The sequence below is a fragment of the Grus americana genome, chromosome 15 (genome assembly GCF_028858705.1).
Source record: "Grus americana isolate bGruAme1 chromosome 15, bGruAme1.mat, whole genome shotgun sequence".
In the NCBI taxonomy this organism is placed as follows: domain Eukaryota; kingdom Metazoa; phylum Chordata; class Aves; order Gruiformes; family Gruidae; genus Grus; species Grus americana.
The window spans coordinates 11,397,269-11,417,067 of record NC_072866.1 but is presented as its reverse complement, the minus strand read 5'-3'; the positions used below and the strand labels follow the sequence as shown (position 1 = coordinate 11,417,067).

General features: G+C 42.8%; 1 protein-coding gene and 1 pseudogene across 4 annotated transcripts in view; one reads left to right on the top strand and one right to left on the bottom strand.

The window, feature by feature from the left end:
* The first annotated feature begins 756 nt into the window (after positions 1-756).
* LOC129213355 (urotensin-2 receptor-like) lies at positions 757-5,373 on the top strand (annotated as a pseudogene).
* The window catches only part of SMURF1 (SMAD specific E3 ubiquitin protein ligase 1), a 46,068-nt gene continuing 30,810 nt past the window's right edge, over positions 4,542-19,799 (bottom strand). For 2 of the 4 annotated variants that reach the window (XM_054842607.1, XM_054842609.1), the window contains exons 8-18: positions 19,574-19,658; positions 17,194-17,340; positions 15,710-15,914; positions 15,444-15,547; positions 14,138-14,252; positions 13,029-13,207; positions 12,068-12,205; positions 11,571-11,691; positions 9,849-10,050; positions 8,946-9,030; positions 4,542-8,238 (exon numbers count right to left, since the gene is read on the bottom strand). In XM_054842607.1, coding sequence (XP_054698582.1) covers positions 8,139-8,238; positions 8,946-9,030; positions 9,849-10,050; positions 11,571-11,691; positions 12,068-12,205; positions 13,029-13,207; positions 14,138-14,252; positions 15,444-15,547; positions 15,710-15,914; positions 17,194-17,340; positions 19,574-19,658 — 1,481 coding nt within the window. In that variant the 3' untranslated portion in view covers positions 4,542-8,138. The remainder of the gene's footprint in view (positions 8,239-8,945; positions 9,031-9,848; positions 10,051-11,570; positions 11,692-12,067; positions 12,206-13,028; positions 13,208-14,137; positions 14,253-15,443; positions 15,548-15,709; positions 15,915-17,193; positions 17,341-19,573; positions 19,659-19,799) is intronic. The other 2 variants (XM_054842608.1, XM_054842610.1) reach the window with 1 other exon arrangement.

Sequence of the window (19,799 nt, the reverse complement as noted above, 5' to 3'; positions counted from 1 at the left end):
GGGACAGAACAGCTCTGGGGACAAGACACCGCTGTGAATTTTTGATGACATTAATTTCTCCTTCGATACCTGGTTACGGGGAGCTGAGCCCCCTGGGGAGGGCAACGGCTGGGCCATGTCCCACTCCCGTGACGCCTCCCAGCCCCAGGTCAACCCAGCACCCCAGACCTGGAGAGACCCGGGAGACGGGGAAAAATAAAAAAGAATAGTAATTAAACCCAAATTGCATAGAAAATGCTCTGTCTGCAGCAATGCACGCTGAGGAAGGAGCAGGGCAGGTGCCCGGGGCAGCGGGAAGGGCTGGTGGGTGGCTGGGGCATCCTGGCACCCCCGCTGCGAGGGCAGAGGGACAAACCCCACCGGCGCTGAGGCTGGGCCCCCCCCCGGTGCACACGGGGAAGGCAAATGGCTTTTCCAGGCAGCGCCGGGGAGAGCGGTGCTTGCTGGAGCAGAGAGCTGCTGCCCCGTCCTGCTGCCGGCCCCCGCTGGGACGGCTCAGCCAGCAGCTCCCACTTCTGCAGCTTGGGATTGCCTCCAGAAGAGCTCCCTGGGACAGCTCTTGGTGAGGCAGGATGGAGCTGAGCACGTGCATCTGTGTCCTGACACCCCGAAAATGCCACCAGCCAGCCCAACACCTCTTCCAAAAGCACCAGCGACCTCTTGGTCATCTCCTTCCTTGGCTGCTTTCTGGCCACCGTGTGTGTGGTTGGGGTGGTGGGAAACATCTACACGCTGGCAGTCACCACCGTCCCCGTGAAGTGCACCAGCTCCATGTACGTGTACATCGTTGCTTTGGCCCTGGCCGATCTCCTGTACTTATCCACCATCGCCTTCATGTGGGACTAGTACCTCGGAGACCTGGGCTGCAGGATCCTCTTCAGCCTTGACCTCCTCACCATGCACACCAGCATCTTCATCCTCATCATCACGAGCACCCAGCACTACCCGGCCATCATCAGGCCTCTGGACGTTCTGCATAGGTCAAGGGACCGCTGGCGGGTGGTCACCTGCCTCGTGTGGCTGGTAGCCTTCCTCCTCACCCTCCCCACCGTGATCCTCATCGACCTGCGCACCAGCCACTGTGACGGGTTGACCGAGTGTACGTACCACCCCATGTGACAGATGGGGACCTACCCGGCTGGGGTATCTCACCATCCTCTTCAACACCTGCATCATCCTCACCCCAGGCATCATCACCTGCTGCTTGTACACCAAGCTGGCTCTTGTTCTCAGCACTGCTGGAACCACTCACTGTCCCAGGCAGAAGGTCCTGCGTACGATCTTCAGCACCGTGCTCGCTTCCTGCCCTTCTGGCTGTGGCAGCTCTTCAGCATCTACTGGTACGAGCAGGGGAACCGGGGTGGCACCACCGTCACCTCCATCACCTTCCTCGTCACCTGCCTGGCCTACGGCAACAACTGCCTCAAGCCCTTCCTCTACACGCTGCTCTCCAAACCTTACAGCCCGGCTCCCGGGGGGCCTGGAGAGGATGGGTGCTCCCTGGGAGAGGCGGGTGCCCGTGTTGCACACCGGCGTGCCGTCGGGTTAAGCCCTTCTGCCGGGGCACGTGGCACTGCTGCCGCCTGCGTGAGGCCGTAAGAGATACCGAGTGCGGTAACAAATAACAGGGTAAAAGTCGGCTCCCCTGCGGCGGGGCGGCTCTGATCACTGAACTCACCCTGAGCCGTTTGCTGAACATCTTTCTCACAGTGAAGTTTTTGTCTAGAAGCCCTATTGAAAACTAGTTTATTGCTGGATTAGTTTGAAAAACAATTTCCCAGGGGGAATTGGGGCTCCGGGCTCCCACTTTTCCAGATCATTTCAGCCAACCCCTTTGAGAGGAACCGCTTGCCCAGGGCTCCCCACGGACCATCCTCGCACGCTGCCCACGTGCCACCATCTCCTCCATCCTGCAAAAAGGGGATGAAATTTCAGCAAATTTCAGATTTCCAGCAAAAAGCAAAGGCATAAGGAGCTCCAGCACAGGAGTCCCCACTCTGAGCAATGCCCGTGGGTGCTGGGGGATCCCATCCTGTCGTCACCCCCACCCCGCAGCCATCGATGCCCATGGAGGTGAAGTGACGTGGAGCCACGCAGGACATTGCATGTCCCCCCCGGCCAGCAGCTGTCTCAGGTGGGGACGCCGCTCTGGGGCTCTGCCGGACGCTCCCGGACCCAACACCTACGGGACTTCGATGGCAAGTCTTGCCTGGCTGTGTGCAAGACCAGAATCAGGGGAGGCAGCTGGACTCATTTAATCAGCATCTAATTAAAATTTAATTTCAAAATCTCCCAGACCAAACACTTTGCACCCGCCCAGGAAGATGCAATGTGCGGTAGCTCTCTGCCCAGGGCTACCGCTGTAGAAGGGACCGGGTTGGACCAGCAAGACTCACATTGCTTGCTTATCTTCTCAGGCTCATCACCACGTCCAGGTGGTTTCTCTCACAACTCTTGTCCTAAAATCTGGCCAAATACCACGACCAGTGCCAGGGTCTCCCCAGCCCTCCAGGAACATTTCTGCCCCCCCCCGCGTAGGGACCGCCGTGGCTCACCCATATGGTTTCCAGCCACAGCCTGACCTCTGTCTCAGGTGCCAACTGCTTCCAAATCTGGGACAGAGATCAGCGAGCTTGGCACGACCCTCCCACAAAGCCATGCTTACCCACCCCGAAACACTCCTCCTCTGCAGGCCATAATCTGTCCTCGACCTGCTGATGCCTAAACCTCCTCCTGTCATCTTCCATCCAGCCATGAGCTCTCCACGCAGGTTTTATTTACGCTGCAACACAGCAGCATCCTGGTCCCGCGTCAGGGGCTCTGATTCTCTAGGGGGATATAAGCAACACAATAACGCTGCGGCCAAGGCTGGGAGAGGGTCCGCAGGAGAGGTGGGGGGTGTTTGCATCATTCTGCCAGCAAGTAGTTGTGAGACTGTTATATAAATATATAACCCCCTTCTGATCTCGTTCGATCTTGTTTCAAATTAACATGATCAGAAAGAGAGGCAGCATCCTCTCCTCCACCCTCCCCATGCCTGAAAGCGTTTCATCTGTGACTATTTATTGGCAAAGCTTTGGGGTTTTAGTTTTACCCTAAGCCACGTGTGAAAAATGCTGAAAAGGGACATGAGAGGGAGGCAGCAAACTGTAAAGAGGTTGGTTTGTGAATTAAACCCCACTCTGACGTGCCTTTTTTAAGCACACGGCAGTGGGTGGGGCTCTTTCCCCACGCAGGCAGAGCGCCCAGGACACAGGAGCATCGTCATAAATCAGAAACGAAATTGCCGCTACGAGACCAGTGCTCCTGCTCGTAGTCTGGCAGGAAGAGGCAGAGGCTGGAAAATTTAACTTAAGGAATTTAATTGACTTGCCAAGCTTCCATAAAAGAGAGAGTCAATTACTTTAGCTCTGTAAGATTTAAGAGAAATATTTTTTTATCACGTTTTCAAAAAGTTCACATAGTGCAGAAGTCCTACAGCAACCCCTCCACAGCATCCACAGCCACTGGGGCAGATACAGGAATCCTCCTTTCCTCTTCAAAAGAAGACCAGAAATCAGGAATACTTCCCCAAAAAGGTGTTTATTAAAGAAAACACAAGGCAGGACCAGTGTTTGACAGAGTACTGAAGGACCAACAGCATTTCTTGCTCCAAATGAAGCAGTTGTTCAAATCCCTGCTGCTGGCTGAAACGAGGCAGGACGATGAATCCAGCTCCTCAGTCATTTGCTCATGATGATCATATTGTGAAGTTACTGAAAGAATAAAAAAATTCTTGAATTGCTCCCCGCCCCTTTTTAAAAAAACCCCAAAATATGCAGATTAAAGAAATCCTAGTTTCCAGCTTTAGAGAGGGAAGGCTCTGCTGCAGCACACACCAATCACTGCCAGCACCGTCCTCATGCTCATATCCATCCTTCTCCCCCTGCCACACACTACTAATTAGAAAAAATACAGGAAAGCAGAGATTCATCAGCATTAACGAGTCTTTCTCCAACTCTCATTAAGGGGAGGCATTATCAGGTTTTTTCCTGAAAACTGAGATTTTTCCAAAAACAACAAGACAAATGACAAAGTAAAAAGGGAAAGAGGTTAAGGCTGGTAATTAATCAGTTGAGGACTGAATGAAATGACGTGTTCTACCTCAAAAGGAGTTGTACCTGGGCAGTCTATACATATCTGTTAAATCAGCTGAGTCTGCTACCACGACCCCACCGCAGCGACGCTGGTGCTCAGAGCAGCGTGAGCCAGTTTTGTGAGAGAACAGACGCTGAACATCCGTGAGCCCAGCCAGTGCTACCACCAGGACAGCTTCATTGCACTCAACTCCGGGTCTGTCCACCAAACCACTACTTTTTATTTTGTAATGCTACTGAATTTTTACTAACAGCAACATTTTCCTGTTGCTGCCACCTTTAACACCCTGCCTTTATCCTCCACCCCCGTCTCCAGCTATGCTACGCCACACTTTGATTAGCAGCGTATCAATATTCCTGTGACTTCCATAAATATTTTAACAAACAGAATGGTGGATACCAAGATTTTAAAGTTGTGAGTTTATTGCATATGTAACAAAAATGAACATGACCTCCTGGGTCCAGCCTACTATACAATCACTGTTTATTCCAGCTGGTTCCATAACCACATTAAATAGAACTAGTATTTCTTTAAATACTTTGATTTAGACATAAAATGAAACATTAGTGTACAACTTTCACAAAATAAATCTGCAATAAAAACAGTGGGAAGAATAACAAGGATAGCAGCAATACTTAAACATGACATTACAAAATAATAAATTAAAAAAATACATTATAAAGTGGTTGAGGAACAAAAAATTAACAAATTAAAAACAGATCCATACTGTGTTTCTGGGAACTTGCTGTGCCACACGGCCCTGAACCTGGGCACCGGCTCCAGAGGGCCCGGTGGCCGGATCACTAATTTACAAAAACTGTTGGATTTCATAACCACCTCGACTTGAACTAAGTACGAACTGCTGAGCAAACGCCGGTTTCACCATCTGGAGCTTCGAGCAGCCTTTTTGAAGCAGGGTCTCATCTAACATAATGCCCAAGTTAACAACGCTAACATTCGTAAAGCAGTCTCCTTTCTTCCCGATTTAAAACACGAGCAAAGTGGTGGTTTCCTACATCCCTGAGCATATAGTATAGGCTGATGAGCAGTATCAGGGCAAGCACTGAAGGTCTGTGCCAACGGACCAGCTTTTAGGTTTGCCTTTAGGACAGGAACAAAAGACACGCTGTACCTTGTATTTCCTTCAGGTCAGATCCAAGAGTATCTGTGTACAAGGTGGAATGTGTAAGGACAAAACGAACACCAGACTCGATGTTATTCTTTGGGCAAGTTTGAGAAGTAACCACCAGTTCAAGTGCTGGCAGACCAAGTAGTGGGAATGAAGGTACAAATTCCGACAGCTGAGGTTATCCGAACGGCTCCCGAGACCTCTAAGAGTCAATGGCTCAAGCCCTGCAAACTCTTGTTTGCATTTCATCCTTCCCTGGCCTTGAAACCAGCCACGGGAAGAACAAACCATTGCTTAAACCCCATTCTGCCTCACTTCTTTATTTTCCTCCATCCACCCAACTAGCTTTAAGGCCTGCCTCAAATGCACGTAGGGAACAATACAAAAAACGTCTTCGTCGTCACTGAAGTGGCACAAAATTGCAAAGACAACACGATGGGAGGGGTGGTGAAGCCATTTAAGAGAGAACTGAAATAATTAAAAAGACAGTGCCCTATTCTCATTACTGTCAGCATGGAGGAGGTACCTTGACAAGGGCTTTTAAATACAGCAAAAAACAGACGGACTTTTCAAAACAACAATCCTTGCCTATTCTTATTTTGTGCATTCAATAAAACACTGACCTAGCAAAGACATTAGGAACTATCGTATGTCAACTGTGTCGTTGACATAAAGCTACTTGACCTACAGATCTCCAAATCAAGGGCCCTTACCTTCACCTCGCTTGGTTTTTACTGAGCCAGTTGTGCTGCACGTAGAGCTTGCGTGATAGGATTTTTGTTAGTGGTGGGCTTTAGTATCTGTTATTTTTAAACTCTTTTAGTGAAAAAATCCACATGAGACTGCATGCAAAGCTTTTGGGCAATAATCCATTTTGCATTTTTCCTATCTGACTGGTTTATTACACATTCAAATGTACTGAAAGGATTAAATACACTCTATGAACCGGTATGACTTCACGGCCGTGTTGAAAAGCCAGGGCCGTGGGGATTCTGCTACTCAGCCCAAGACCGTACAGATGCTTCTCTGCAGACAGTTGCATTTCCTCTCTTTTCTTCAACACTCACTTAGTTTCATTTACACCCCAGCAAACAGTACTGCAGAAACTGGTCCCCAAGTGCCAAAAGTTTCCTACAGAACAGGGTCTGAAAACGCCTCGCCTGTACAGTCTTGCGGGATGAGCATCTTTAGCCACCCCGTGCAAATCTTACAATATGGTACAATTTTACACCTCTGATGCAATCCTTACTCCCAACAACAAATCACAAGGATTATGGTCAATGGAAAAAACAAAACCACAAACAAAACAGAGAAAGATGCCAGGGTTTTGACAAGTGTCTACTTTCTGTCCTATCACAGTTTAAAGCTATTATCAAATTCAATTAAAAAAAGACAAAATAGAAGTATTCCAGTAGACATCTTCTAAGAACGATCTCTTACCCACAGCTGAATTTCAATGCACTATTCCATAAACATAACATCTGTTAAATGTTTCAGTAATGAATCTCTCTAAAAATCAGGCTTGCCAAAGAGAAAAATCCTATACAAGCAAGTCTGCTTCACTTAAGTTTAGACATGTTTGATAGATAACTGGGTCTTTCTGAAGCCGCGTTATTTGTTAAAATACTGCCTCATCTTGTTGTGCAAACTGGAAAAAATGTTAGTGATTCAGGTATTTGATTTGCTTTTGTTTCCCCTGGGAAGTCATTTTAGCAATGTGTTAGAGAACAAACCTTTTAATATTAGTTTCAGATATTTGAAAAAAATAGCCTTATATGGCTCTCTGGAGAAATTTTCATCCCTACAGAACTGAAGTAATAAATTCTTCCAATAGCTTTCCATAATATTTAAAATGTACTCACTATATCGTTACCCTTTTACCTCAACCTCCAAATAAACCCTTCCCAAGGCCAAAAACTTCAGAACAGAAGTATGCTCTGTTAACTTAGCTTTCAGCAATTTCCGTATGAGTCTTAGAATTCGAAGTCACACAAATACATCTTGGGTAAAACAGCGGCACAGAAATCACAGCTTTGGGACTGAATAGATTTTTATCCTCTGTCTCCTCCTTACAAGGCTTCTCTGCAAGGTACTTACATCTGAACAAACTATGGAAAGTAATTCTGCAGGAGGAAATAATTGTTTTCGTGTGCAAAACAATTACATTTCAGCCAGGACAACCAAAAAGAAATCATACAATACCATTTAAAGCTGTCCCAGATTCCTTCACTTTTCTCAAGGTGAGCCACAGCTTCCACTGGGAGCTTCCTGCTAAGGCAGAACTTGGATTTCTTTACCTTTCAGTTAAATGTTCGTATGGAGGTATTTTCTGCTAGAAGTTTACTTTTTCATCAAGTGTTTAAAGTGTGCAATGCAAATTCTAGTGCCAGTCAGACACTCTGCACCCACCAGACTCTACAAGGGCTCAAGCTTGATTTAAGACAAACTAACCAGGTACACCTACCAGTTGCAAGTCCTCAGCAAATTAAGCTCATTCTTAATTACACTTTGATTCTCCTATTAAAAAAACCCCACAGGTCACTGACCCTATCACAATATGTGTTACAAATCTAGCAGAATATCCTGTGTAACCAAAGCCAAATGCTGAACTTGGCTGCATTTTGTTTTACGGGGGATGGAAGAAGAGGGAAGGGGTTATTGTAACAAAGGGGAGAAAGTAAGAGTTGGAAACCACCAACAAAAGCCCCTACCCCCACCCTCATCCACCAGCGGCGGAAGGGAAACAGCCCCATCTCTAAGTTGTCTAGAGTTTCGATGCTTCAGACAGCTTAGCAGGAAGTTCACAGCAAGCTTCTTCTAGCTTTTGATTTGGTGGTCCATGAGCTAGCATCTGTTTCCTTTGGTTGCTTTTTCACTCCACAGCAAACCCACATGTCTCTTCCACAGCTGTCAACAGCTTCTCATAAAGCTTCTCATATGACTCATAAGGCGGAATGTCAATCCGGTTAAAGCTAGAGGTAAAATAACAACACATTGCAGCATATGAATCTAAAATATCTAATTAAAAAAAAATCTAGATCAGCTACATGTAGACAGAATTTGTAAAAATTAAAGAAAACCTCAGCCACTTCAGCGGCCAAAGGAGACAAGATAAAAACCAACTGTACTTCTGCAGCAGGAATGCACAACTTAATAGGACGGCATTTGGGAGGAGGAGGCAGGTGGCAGATGCAGGAGACTCGCAAATAAAGCAAGACATCAGACAGGCATACTCCCTGCTCTGCCTGCAGACAATCTGTGCGAAATGATTTCCTGTCTCTGATAGAGTGAGACTTCCGTACAAGAGCTCAGATCTGTGCCTATACTGTACCAAAAACCTGTTCTTTATAATCCTGGATGAGGACTCATTGCTGTGAGTCATTTCTCGGTGAATACTTTTGCTGAACATGTAGAAATAAACTTACAAACATCTCACTATCCAGAATAATCAACTCTGGGATAAATGAAAACCACAGATAGTATAGAAGACAAATCAAGCTATAAGAAGTTGATTATTTTGCTGTCTGCAGAGTACAGATATTTCCAAGCTAGCAGAGCACACTTGGAGTCATCTCTGCATATCGCACAGTTAATCCATACCCAGGACAAACAGAGATAACTCCTTTAAACCAATACAAAGGGAAAGCAAGCACTGACACGCAGAATGTTTTCATCTTACCAAGTATGGGCTTTTGGAAGGTTGTCTGTGTTTGCATCTATTAAATGGATGGTAAACAGTCTGGGTCCTGCAGCGCCTGTAGAACCTTACAGACAGACATTCTAGTTAATGCACTTCAACAAAACACCATTCATGCACACAGATTTTGCTACTTATGAAAAGAGAGAAAATTACAGTTCCAGCTGCAAACGTAAGTATGGCATAGGCTAAATCTGTAGATCAGATTTGCAGCTGATGAAGGGATGGCAGAAGTGACAGGGCTCTTCATGACGATGAATTTGCAGACTAGTATTTTGGAAAGCTGCTAAATTTTATATTAGCAAAGTTACACTCCCAAAAATGAAAAGACTTAAGTGCAAGGAGGTTTTCCTTGTAAAACAGAACTATGCATTTTCATTTTGAACATCAGTTTACTGTCAGCCAACAGATGGAATGTTATCAGGAGAATCATAACAGCCTAGGACACTGCCACCTTTTCTGATGAAAAAAATTGCAATTTTCAGGAGCTTGTTTTAAAGTGCAATGGTTTGATACCAAAAAATGAAGAGAATACAATTTTCATGTGAAAAAGTTGTTTGGTCAGCTCTATAATCATGTGCGTGCTTGCACACAATGATTTTAACATCAGTCCACAGAGTTGCAGGAGACTGATAAGCTAATATCGACACCAGTCACCATGCTACACGATGACGGATTTACCAGCTTCTATCACTATCAGAAACGGCTAAAGTGCTCACCATCAGCAGAGCTGCTGACAAATGAAATACTGCTCTAAGGATCTAAAGTTTCTAAGTGCTTGAGTTATCCAGTAATACGCTGATACTTTACAAGGGGCTAGTAAATACCACACAATTTTTATCTCTGTCTCCCACCACAGATTAACTCGGCCTCCACATCAGTCACCTTGTAAAGCCTTGAAACCTTGAAGTGGGACACGCGTTGAACCCGTCACAAACTGCAGCAGTCTTGCTCTTCTTTCTTCATCAAATGTTTCCACTGCTTGCCAGAACCACTTCACAATATTGCTATCTGCCATGCAGTGCTTTAAACGTGTGTTTGACTTCCAGTCATTCAGGTCTATCTTATCCAGGCCTCCTATGATTAGCTGTTAAAGGATTAGAAAAACGCTTTAACATTTAGAGTAATTTCAGGTTTGCAGCTACAAAAACATACATCCAACTATTTCACGAAGTGTAGCATTCTTCACGCGCTTGAACCACCTTTTTGATGCATGGTAACACTCCAAAACAGTTTAGAACAGGCAGTAAATCTCTACAGCTAAACTGCAGTGAAACTGAGGCCAAGGAGTACACCTACCAGAACTAGAACTTTCACAAGAAACTAGAGTCAAAAGCCCATTCAAAACCTGCTTTTAAAAAAATCTATCCTACCTGAAAAGTACAGTATATCTTTATGACGGTACAGCACAGACTTGGAAGAAGGCATGCCATCTACTGCGCTACACATCATTGTTCCAGTGCAGGTTTGTCCTAGAGGTGCCAATACCAACTACGACAGAATCCTGCTCGGTTTATGGTAACATCCTAGTTGGTTTATTGTTCCATAACCCACAACAAACTACAGAAACTTTTCATCTGTTTTCTGATGTCGTTTGTGAGAGGCTCTGACACAGACCAGACATATTACTTCAATCTCATTTCCAGATGACACCAGGTTGCAAAATACTGTAAAAGGAAGTCACTGCTGGCCATGAATCTAACCACCTCCCCTGGCAACGACAAATAAATGGCATAGAGAAAACTTCATCGCTCAAAACATGTCATATTCTAGATTTCCCACAATATTCCATATTGAGGCTCGCATTTCTGAGAGCTACCATTTAGCAGTTGCCTTTTTGTGCCACCAAGACAGCACCCACTTGCACTCATTTACATTATTAGGACGGTTGTGACTGCTCTGACGCAGACAGTATTGAAATATTTAATGGATTTTTAATCTGCCTTTTCAAGCAGCTAGCAAATGGAATACAATAACTTCATGGGATTAATCAGTATGCACGAACAACTAGCACGAATACAGTGCTTCCAATACCACAAATGGTCCATATTTTACAGGTTGCCTTAGCTTTTTTAAAAAAAGGCAAAACCAGAGGAAAAACTGCTACTACAGGAATTATTTTAAGGGGTAGGATTCTGTACCTCAAGATTAAATGAAAATACAAACTCAGTTCTTTTCTGTATGCTCCACACTTCTATTTTAGTCCCTGTAAACCATGCCCTATGTGCATACAGAAACAGCCATGTAAGAAAACACATTACTGAAGGCAACAAGTTGTGGGGTAGATACACGTTAGGTCTTGCCAACAATTCCTCAAACTGGCAGCACTCCCTCGCTGCCCAGACCACCTGCTTTGAGCATTAGTCCTCGGTTAGACAACATGGTGTATTTGTCTCTCCCTGTTTAAGTAGCCCTCTCAATAATGTTAACCCAAAGAATGTCTAAAATAAACCAAAAAGGGGTTGGTTAAACAAATACACAGCTTTCTGGTATGTAGACTGGACTAGGTTTGTGGGTTTGTTTTTTGTTTGTTTTGTTTTTTAATCAGTGCTTGATTGAGGATCAAACAAATTACAAAACAATATTCCATGTGGATAAAACATATACCTCAAGTTCTTTCTGGTCAAAAGGCTTAAGGAGATGTTGAGGAATAAGTTCATTAAAACCCTTCTGCAGAGCCAGGAACTGTGCCTCTATTCCTCTCATAAATCTCCAGTTTACATACAACCTGGGGAGGGGGAAGAAAAAGTCAGCGATGATGAGCTACATAGGACTGGGCTTTTTATAGCAGAGCTGGAAAATGCTCGTTTTACAGAGGAACTTGTTTTAATACACACATTTGGTATTATGAAAGAAGTGCTAATCAGTTTTTTTTTCCATCAACAACTTATTACTGCACCATCAACAGAAAAAACAAACTACAATTCACAGCTTCACCTTCCCAGGTCTTACAACATGGCATTGTGTGAAAATGCTCATGTCATATATGACTCAGGTATTTCCCCCTAAAATACTTATGTCGTTAGTTTCACTATATAAAAAATTAATCTGTTTACTACTTTCTTTCCACTACATTTGCAGGATATATTTTTGTTCTGCAATACCTGACATATTCTTTCTTGTTCTCTTCTGTCACTGGAATATTCCTACCATTTGGTTTGAGTTCATGCTGTAAAATCCGCCCAAAAGCGTTGTGTTCCACACAAAACGTATGGTCCAGAACTGGGGTGATATCGTTCTCTCTGGCAATGGAAAGACAGAGGGTAAACCTAGTATTTTTGATATTTTGATACCTCTCAGTGCTGGTGCTGACAGTTTGTTATTTGAACACTTCATCTTCAGGATAAACCTCGTAACTAGCCATCTGCACTTCACACCACTAGAGGAATATTGCCACAATCACCAATTTCTGTATAGCTTAATGCATGTTGAATAGCCTGACCAGATGTGTCATCCTCGCTGTTCTAATTCTAGTAGTAGTCAGGATAATGAAGAAATAATTAAACCCTATATACGCACACACAGAGCAATAAACTGATCTGCTGTCATGTATCCATGTGAAGCATGGAAGAAATCACTACTTTAAACAGAAAATTCAAAAGAGCATTTAGGGGGGAAAAAAATCAAGATAATGCAAAGCAGTGCTGAAGAGTCCCAAAGCTACGCTGAATGATGGATTTTGTTCTGATCTGTAAGTGTAGAGAAGCCCAAATTACTTTCCATTTTAATCAAAGTTGGTTTTCTTTTGAACAAGGCTGTACTTCCCCTCAGAACTCTGTCCTGAGTTTGGATTTTGATACTGTGAGATTCTACCATACCCACGCAACATTTAATGATTTAGTATCTACTTTGCTGCAAGGAGAGCTAACGCAGAGTTTGCAATGAGAATTTTTTCTCAAGTACCTTGACCTTTTTGACATAGAAACAGTGGTTTAAGAATTTTGCACAAATCTCCCCCATTACAAGATTTTTGCAAACATTTTCTATAAAGCATTATTTCTGTATTACCAACATACTCTACTCCACCTTCTCTACAGCAAGGCAATTGATAAACACAGTACTTACAAGATCCAGACTAAACTTTTGTGTAATTCTGGGTCAACAGATTCCAGATCGGAGAGCTGAATGGGCTTCCCCAGAAGCTGTTTGTAAAAGGGAACCGTGAAACCCCCATTGATATAGTGTCCATGGAACACAGCCAAACCCATTATCCGACCAACAAAATGGAAATAAGACAAATGGTCCTGCAGGGAGAGAGGAGAGAAAAATCAGGCAGCGGGAAGATACTGACATCTTGTGGTTATCAGTCCTGTGTTCAGCGCAAGTTATCTGCAACCCTCTGGGCAAGAGGAGCCACCATTTTTCCTCATAACATAACCAAGCACAGAAGCATTTAATGATTAAATGCCTCAAACATGTCTCTGTGCATTATCTGACTAATAAATTGGATACAAGTCCTCTAGACCTCTCAAAGGGCAAAACTCCTGAAAAGAAAATCCCCATGAAACCCTCAGAATCCAAGATATGACAATTCCAAACAAATTAGTTTATTCTTTAAGCATTGAAATATTCATGTTTTTCACGTTGCTTATAAATTGACTTTTGAAAACTGAGGCATAAGTCCTATGGGCGAGATTCTTCCAATCTATCTCCCTCATCTTACAGAGCAAATGTCAGGAAATGTCACGTCAGGAAAAATTCCCCTGTACTAATACAATTGCTGCTCTTTTTAGAGTCCGCATCAATACAAATCCTCCAGTAAGGAAAAAAAAAGCAAGCAGAGAAGCTTATTGATAAAGGGCAAGCAAGGCACACAAGCCCCTGCAGTCACGGGGTGAATGCTGCTTAGGTTGCCATGCTGTTTTCACAACCACCGGATTCAGAGTGAAGATGAATTTCACCCATGTGTATCTTCTCAGAATCGCCGCGCATCCCAGTCAGTACCGAGGAGTCTCAAAGAAATCAGATACTTATCAAAGGATTGCTCCTCTCTCACGTTTTCCTTTCTGAACAAGCCCCCTCTGCTTCACACCACATCAACGTCAGACTCATTAACACATTCTTAATCAGCTTTACCATTCAGTTTACACTTTCGTCATGGAAGAACAGCTATAATAAAAAATTGCAGGGGACATCTGTTAAGGTAGGTATGTCACTCAGAAGTTCATACTTACGGGATTGATAGAAGAGTCTGGATTGATTTGCAGCATGTAAATATTATCTGTGGAGTACTGGAAGAGTCCATAATAGGGATTCAACATTTCATGGCACAGTAAATACAACCATTCTCTGGTGGGGGGGGGGGGAAAAAGTATTTTAGAAGCGTGCAACTTCCACTTAAGTTTCAGACAACATAATTACTGTGAATCATCAAACTAGTCATCAGTTATGAAATGCTTATTTCAAAATCAGATCACCTTGCACTGCCCTCCATTTGCAGACCAAAAAGGTGTGCTTAAAAACCTATAAAGTGTCTTACTCCACTCACAGGCAGACTTGTTTTAGTTCAGAAGTACTGAAGGGATTAACATCAATTAGAGAAACTACAGCAAGCTGTTATGAAATGCCATTATACTCCTCACCTGTTCCCTGAACACTATCAGAGACATGCTTAAACAAGTAAGAGTCTGAACAAGACCCACTTCCAAAAAAGTTTGACTTTGTACAGAGTTCAGATATTTGGAGAATAAGAGATCTGCTCCTTTGCAGGAGGATGTAAAAAAACAACCCAGGACATACAATCAACTCCAGAACTTCAGATCTGATGAGACCCACAGGGAATGATTATTATTTTTAAAAGGGAGGCAAGTCTTCTCTAAAATTTTAGCCTTTGTTTAGGATTAGCTCATTTCCACTCCTGCTCTAACACATCAGAGGACTCTCATGAATGTGGCTGAGAGGTAACAAAAAGGAATTCCTATCATCTTACAATCCATTCACTGGAAATCAGACAGGTGTATTTAACAAAACCTTTACTGTGATTTGGATTTTACTTCAGAGTCTATATCCTTCTTCAAAGACCTCACAATTTGAGCTGATCACACTTTCACACTTACAAAACTGGAGCCCATTGCTGGGTTCAGCACTTTCTCCAATAAGATCAATAGCCTATCCTAAATGAGCCTTTACACTCACGGGGTAACGGTGATGAAAAGAGAGTACCTATGTGGAGGAAGCGAAACAGAAACACCTTGATCTGGCGTTAATTCCAGTAATGTTCCCAAACACATGGCACACCGAGTCATCTAGTATGAGCCTTTGACATCAGGAGGGCTGTGGGACAACTGTTAAATCACATGCTTCCACTTTCCAATCGACCATGATATGAACACTGAACCTACAACCAGGACCTATAAACTTGATCGCAAACAACTTACATATACCATTAACAGATAATTTGAAAGGGAATGATATCAGCCACGGGTCACTCTAAGGACAATTTTACAGTTAAAAAGTGTCAGATGAACCCCTAAATCTCACCTTGCTACTCCTCCATAATCCAGGCCTTCCTCTCCTCGAAATTTCACCATCAGCCTCTTTTTCAAGTCCTTTGGCCTCATCTTCATTATCTGACGGTAGGATTCCTATATGTGTATTTTTACAATTAGATTTTTTATTTCCTTCCTATAATTAAGTCTACTAAGATGCATTACTGTAATACATAGATTGTCATTCAACTACAGAAGATCAGTTTTACTTAACTATTGAGTGACAAAAGCTGCTAATAGTAAGAAAAAGTCAAATACCTCAAATATTTCCTCTCTGGATACTTCAATGCGACAGTGACCAGCCTGTGGTTGCTGAAGAGAGAGCTCATGTCTAAGAACTTTCAACTTTTGTACCAAGTCTCTTTCATATCTCTGTGCAGGCAACTCCTCACCATCTTCTAGTGACCCCTCATTTGGAGCTGGCAGAGGCTGCTGGCTGGGCTCTTTTAGCTGGCATTGATGGCTTTGAAAGAAAAGTAAGGTATTTATTCTAGAAGAATAACAATAAGGAATATGTAAAACAACAATGGAAGAACTGATTAAGCTTCTCTAAGAGGAACCTGGAGTAAAACGGATATTCATCTGAGTAACTTCTATAGCATCATTACCCTACATTCAGGGCCATGAGGAACAGAGGTATTTACAATAAAGAGTTTCAGCATTTTTCAACTCAGTTTTTCTATGGCAATACATTGTGGAAGGCTGTGGAGCATGATCACTGAATGCTGACTGAGCAGTAATTAAAAAATTTGTGTGGTATCTCTCCTGTACGGAGACAACTTTCAGGAGTATAACACAAAGAGAGACCTCTAATGGAACAAACAACAGCTTTTTAAGTGGAACCATCTAACAACTGCAATGAATTTTATTCCAGCTTCATGCAAAATAAGGCTGGGGATTCTAGACACAGTAGAAGTACTGCATCTATGGTTATTCAAAGAGAAAGATGTACCTGTCCCAGATAGTTGCAGCTTCATACATTCAACTATCCTTATCCATCACTGCTTTATTTGGGTTGTGGAGGAATGATTTTTTTTTTAGATACAGAGACTCCCCAGCTGGCCTCAAGCATAGGCAACTTGGATCCAGGAAAAAGTCTGATCTTGGACACAAGAAGCACTGCCTTGCTGCTCCCAGGGTCAGTTCTCTAACAATTCGGCTGTCTTTGCATGATGCAGAGCTTGAGCTTATTATATCCTGTGCTAAACTTGAGCTGGCTGTGCACAGCACCAGGCGACCAGACTCCAGCTGGCTTTATATTCCTGTTGTCTGTCTGGAGCAAAAGGGAGCACGAAGCCAGTTCAGGTCTAGCATAGCTAGCACAGAGCTAAGCCAGACAGGCATGAGCTGACTGCTGGGGAACTGCCTGGCAGACCCTCTACGCCACACACCAGCGTTTCCAGAACTGCATATTCACTCCAGCACAGATCGGCGCAATTTTGTCAAACCAGCTTAAAGAGATCAGTGTTATGCTGACATAAGCAAGCCCTCTCTTAAACCTGATGACTGAAAAGTATAATAAAAACATTTTTAAGAGTCTCTGCAAAAAGCTCAGATAAAACCATCACTGAGAACCAATGTTCAGACCCTGACTAGAGCACTGGTTGCATCTGTTCCCCAATATCGTTATCATGCAGTTTTTCAGCCCCTCATGACTCCCAGAATATAGTTGAAATTGGACAAAAATAAAAGGCTTAAATAATTCATCTCAAGTTTGGATTCTTATCAGGCAAGGTTCTTACTTCATGATGTGATGTAGTCGTGGATCTGTGAATTGTGTGGTTCTGTTGTTATGATCTACAAAATATATTCTTCCTGAAACTGTACTTCTAACTTCCCAACCCGGAGGCAAAGGTCCTAGCTCATCACAATTCACACTGTTAAGGTCTCTAAGGAGAAAAAGCAAACAAAAAGTTAAAGCACTCCTGAAGATAAGATGAAACCAATTTATATTCAGGGAAGAGGGGGAAATGAATGTAGTGCTCAGTGATTCCAGGCTATGAAAGTCTTAGGGAGGACAGAGTAGCTGTTTTAATGCTGTCTTGTTAGAATTCTCAGTCTAAGCAGTGCAACTCCCTATGTATGCATGGTACACAGATACAAAGGTGAATTAGCAAATCGTCTTCTGTCTTCGAAAGGCTTTGAAAGTAACAAATCTGTACAGTTTAAAAGTAACTTCAATATGCAACATCATTTAGGTGATGACAGAGCTTCTGAGGGCTGTAAAAGGAGGAAGAGACATTTTTTTCATAGCAAAAATTTCACACAAAATTTCCCATTAACACTAATGGGATCCATGTGCAGAAAACAAAACAATTAAGCAAAGGCTTCTGCACTAACTACTATCTCCAAAGACCCAATAAGTTAAGAGGCTAAGGCAGCCAAATACTAAAATTACCTAAAAAAAAAAAAAAAAATCACCTCTTTAATTGGACAAGGTTAGAATCTTAACTATTTGATTTCTAAATCATCGAGAGCAAGGCCTTACCAACACATTCACCCGTTTCATCCTGGATCAATTTTAGATATCATTCTAAGTGCTGCTAGAGGTAGTCACTCACTTTCAGGCAGTGTTTGAATTCAATATATAGGATGTATTTACACCTAGAAAATTGAAAACACTTAAGGCCCCAGCCACCTAATAGAGGAAGACACTGAGTGGCAAGAAAAGGAAGGATGGAAACCTGAAGATTATTTTTAGACAGAAAAGCTGTTGTTAAATGAAGTATTCTCTAGAGAACTGGCATGGATTCATCTATTATCCAGGGTCGAAGGCACCACTCTATATATTTCCTTACCTAAATCTAACCGTGCAACATTGATATAAATGAGTAAACCGAGAGGCTTTAGAAAAGGTAGAAATGCTTCATACACCAAAGGCTTCATTAGTGAGTGTAAGCCAGCAAGGAGTACACAGGGAGACAGACAAGCCTTTGTTAGGCTCCTTAAAGAAGATTATGGTTGTAACCATTTGTTTCAATCAGCTGTGCATCTGAAAGTACTTTAGAGATCTGATTACATCAAGTTTTAACCTACGTCTGTGCTAAATGCCAAGGTTAGGTTTTTGCACTGCACCTTGGTAGTAAGAAAGACACTTTTAACTAGAGTAAGAGTGACCTGTGACTCACGGACATGTTGTGTCCACTTAGACTGCTGGTCCTGAAAATCTGGCTCTAAGATTTGTTGAGAGAAGCAGCACTACCTTTCATCAGGCCAACCAGCATCGCTTGAAGAAGAGACAAGGCTTTGGGCACACAAGCTTGACACGAGTGACATGAACAAATGAGCACTGTCATTTCTTCTCCCAATGATACCAGCTAATCTAACATCAGATATTTTCTCCCTCTCTCTCAACTCTATTTTTCATATCCTTCCATATACTGTGGTTTTATCAGCACTTTTGCCTACACTACTTTATATCATTTTTTCTAATATCCTGTATCCCATTCATGTATTATCCAGCCAGCACAGCAGCTGAAGAGTTACGAACGTCATGTTTCACTCTTCAATCTGGTGTGCAGGTGGTCCAGCGAAACAGCCCAGATTCAGAGCTCCTCAAGGAAGAGCGCCAGACCGTAGCCACAGTCACAAAGACCTGGATTAAGTGCAGGTTAAGGTTTAAAGAGGCTTTACTAAATTAATCATGTGGAGGATTCAGATTTTTCTAGCTGCAAATCATGGGTCTAAAACATAAAAAACCCCAACACCACTTCAAGTTTAAAGATGACAAGTAATCTCTGCTTCAGTTATACATAAGTGAGCACTATTCGAGCAAAAGCCACAAGTTCAATACTCAAGGAACAATGTCTTTAAGAAAATAGTAACTTTTTTCTTCAATTTGCAGTCCAAACTGTTTTTGTAAAAAAAAAAAAAAAAAAAAAAAAATTAGGTAAGATTCAGAAATCAGTAGCTTCACCAAAAAATAAAGTCACATTGACATTTTAGGAAGAATTTGTCAAATGGGAGTTCTTGAAAGACTACATATTTTTTTCCCATTTGTTTTACATTATTCACAAGTAGGTAATTCTTTCTTTCAAAAAGAGATTTTTGCTCTTAAAGATTCAGCTTACAGCCATACAGATACACACACACAAAAAAACCTGACTTTGTAACTATACATACCTTGGTATCCTAGGGTCATGCCATGTGCTAACTCCAGTCTGTGTGTGCAAAAAATAAACCTGTCCCTGTACCGTTGTTCTTTGTTCTGTGAAAAGGGAAGAAAGATTATTTGTTATTACAAATCTGGAAAAAAAAAATCAGAATAAACAGTTTGTTCAAAGCCATTAGCATATTATCCTTCTATCTGAGCTAGGAGAAAGTTCTTCAGCCACCCCACCTGGTCTCT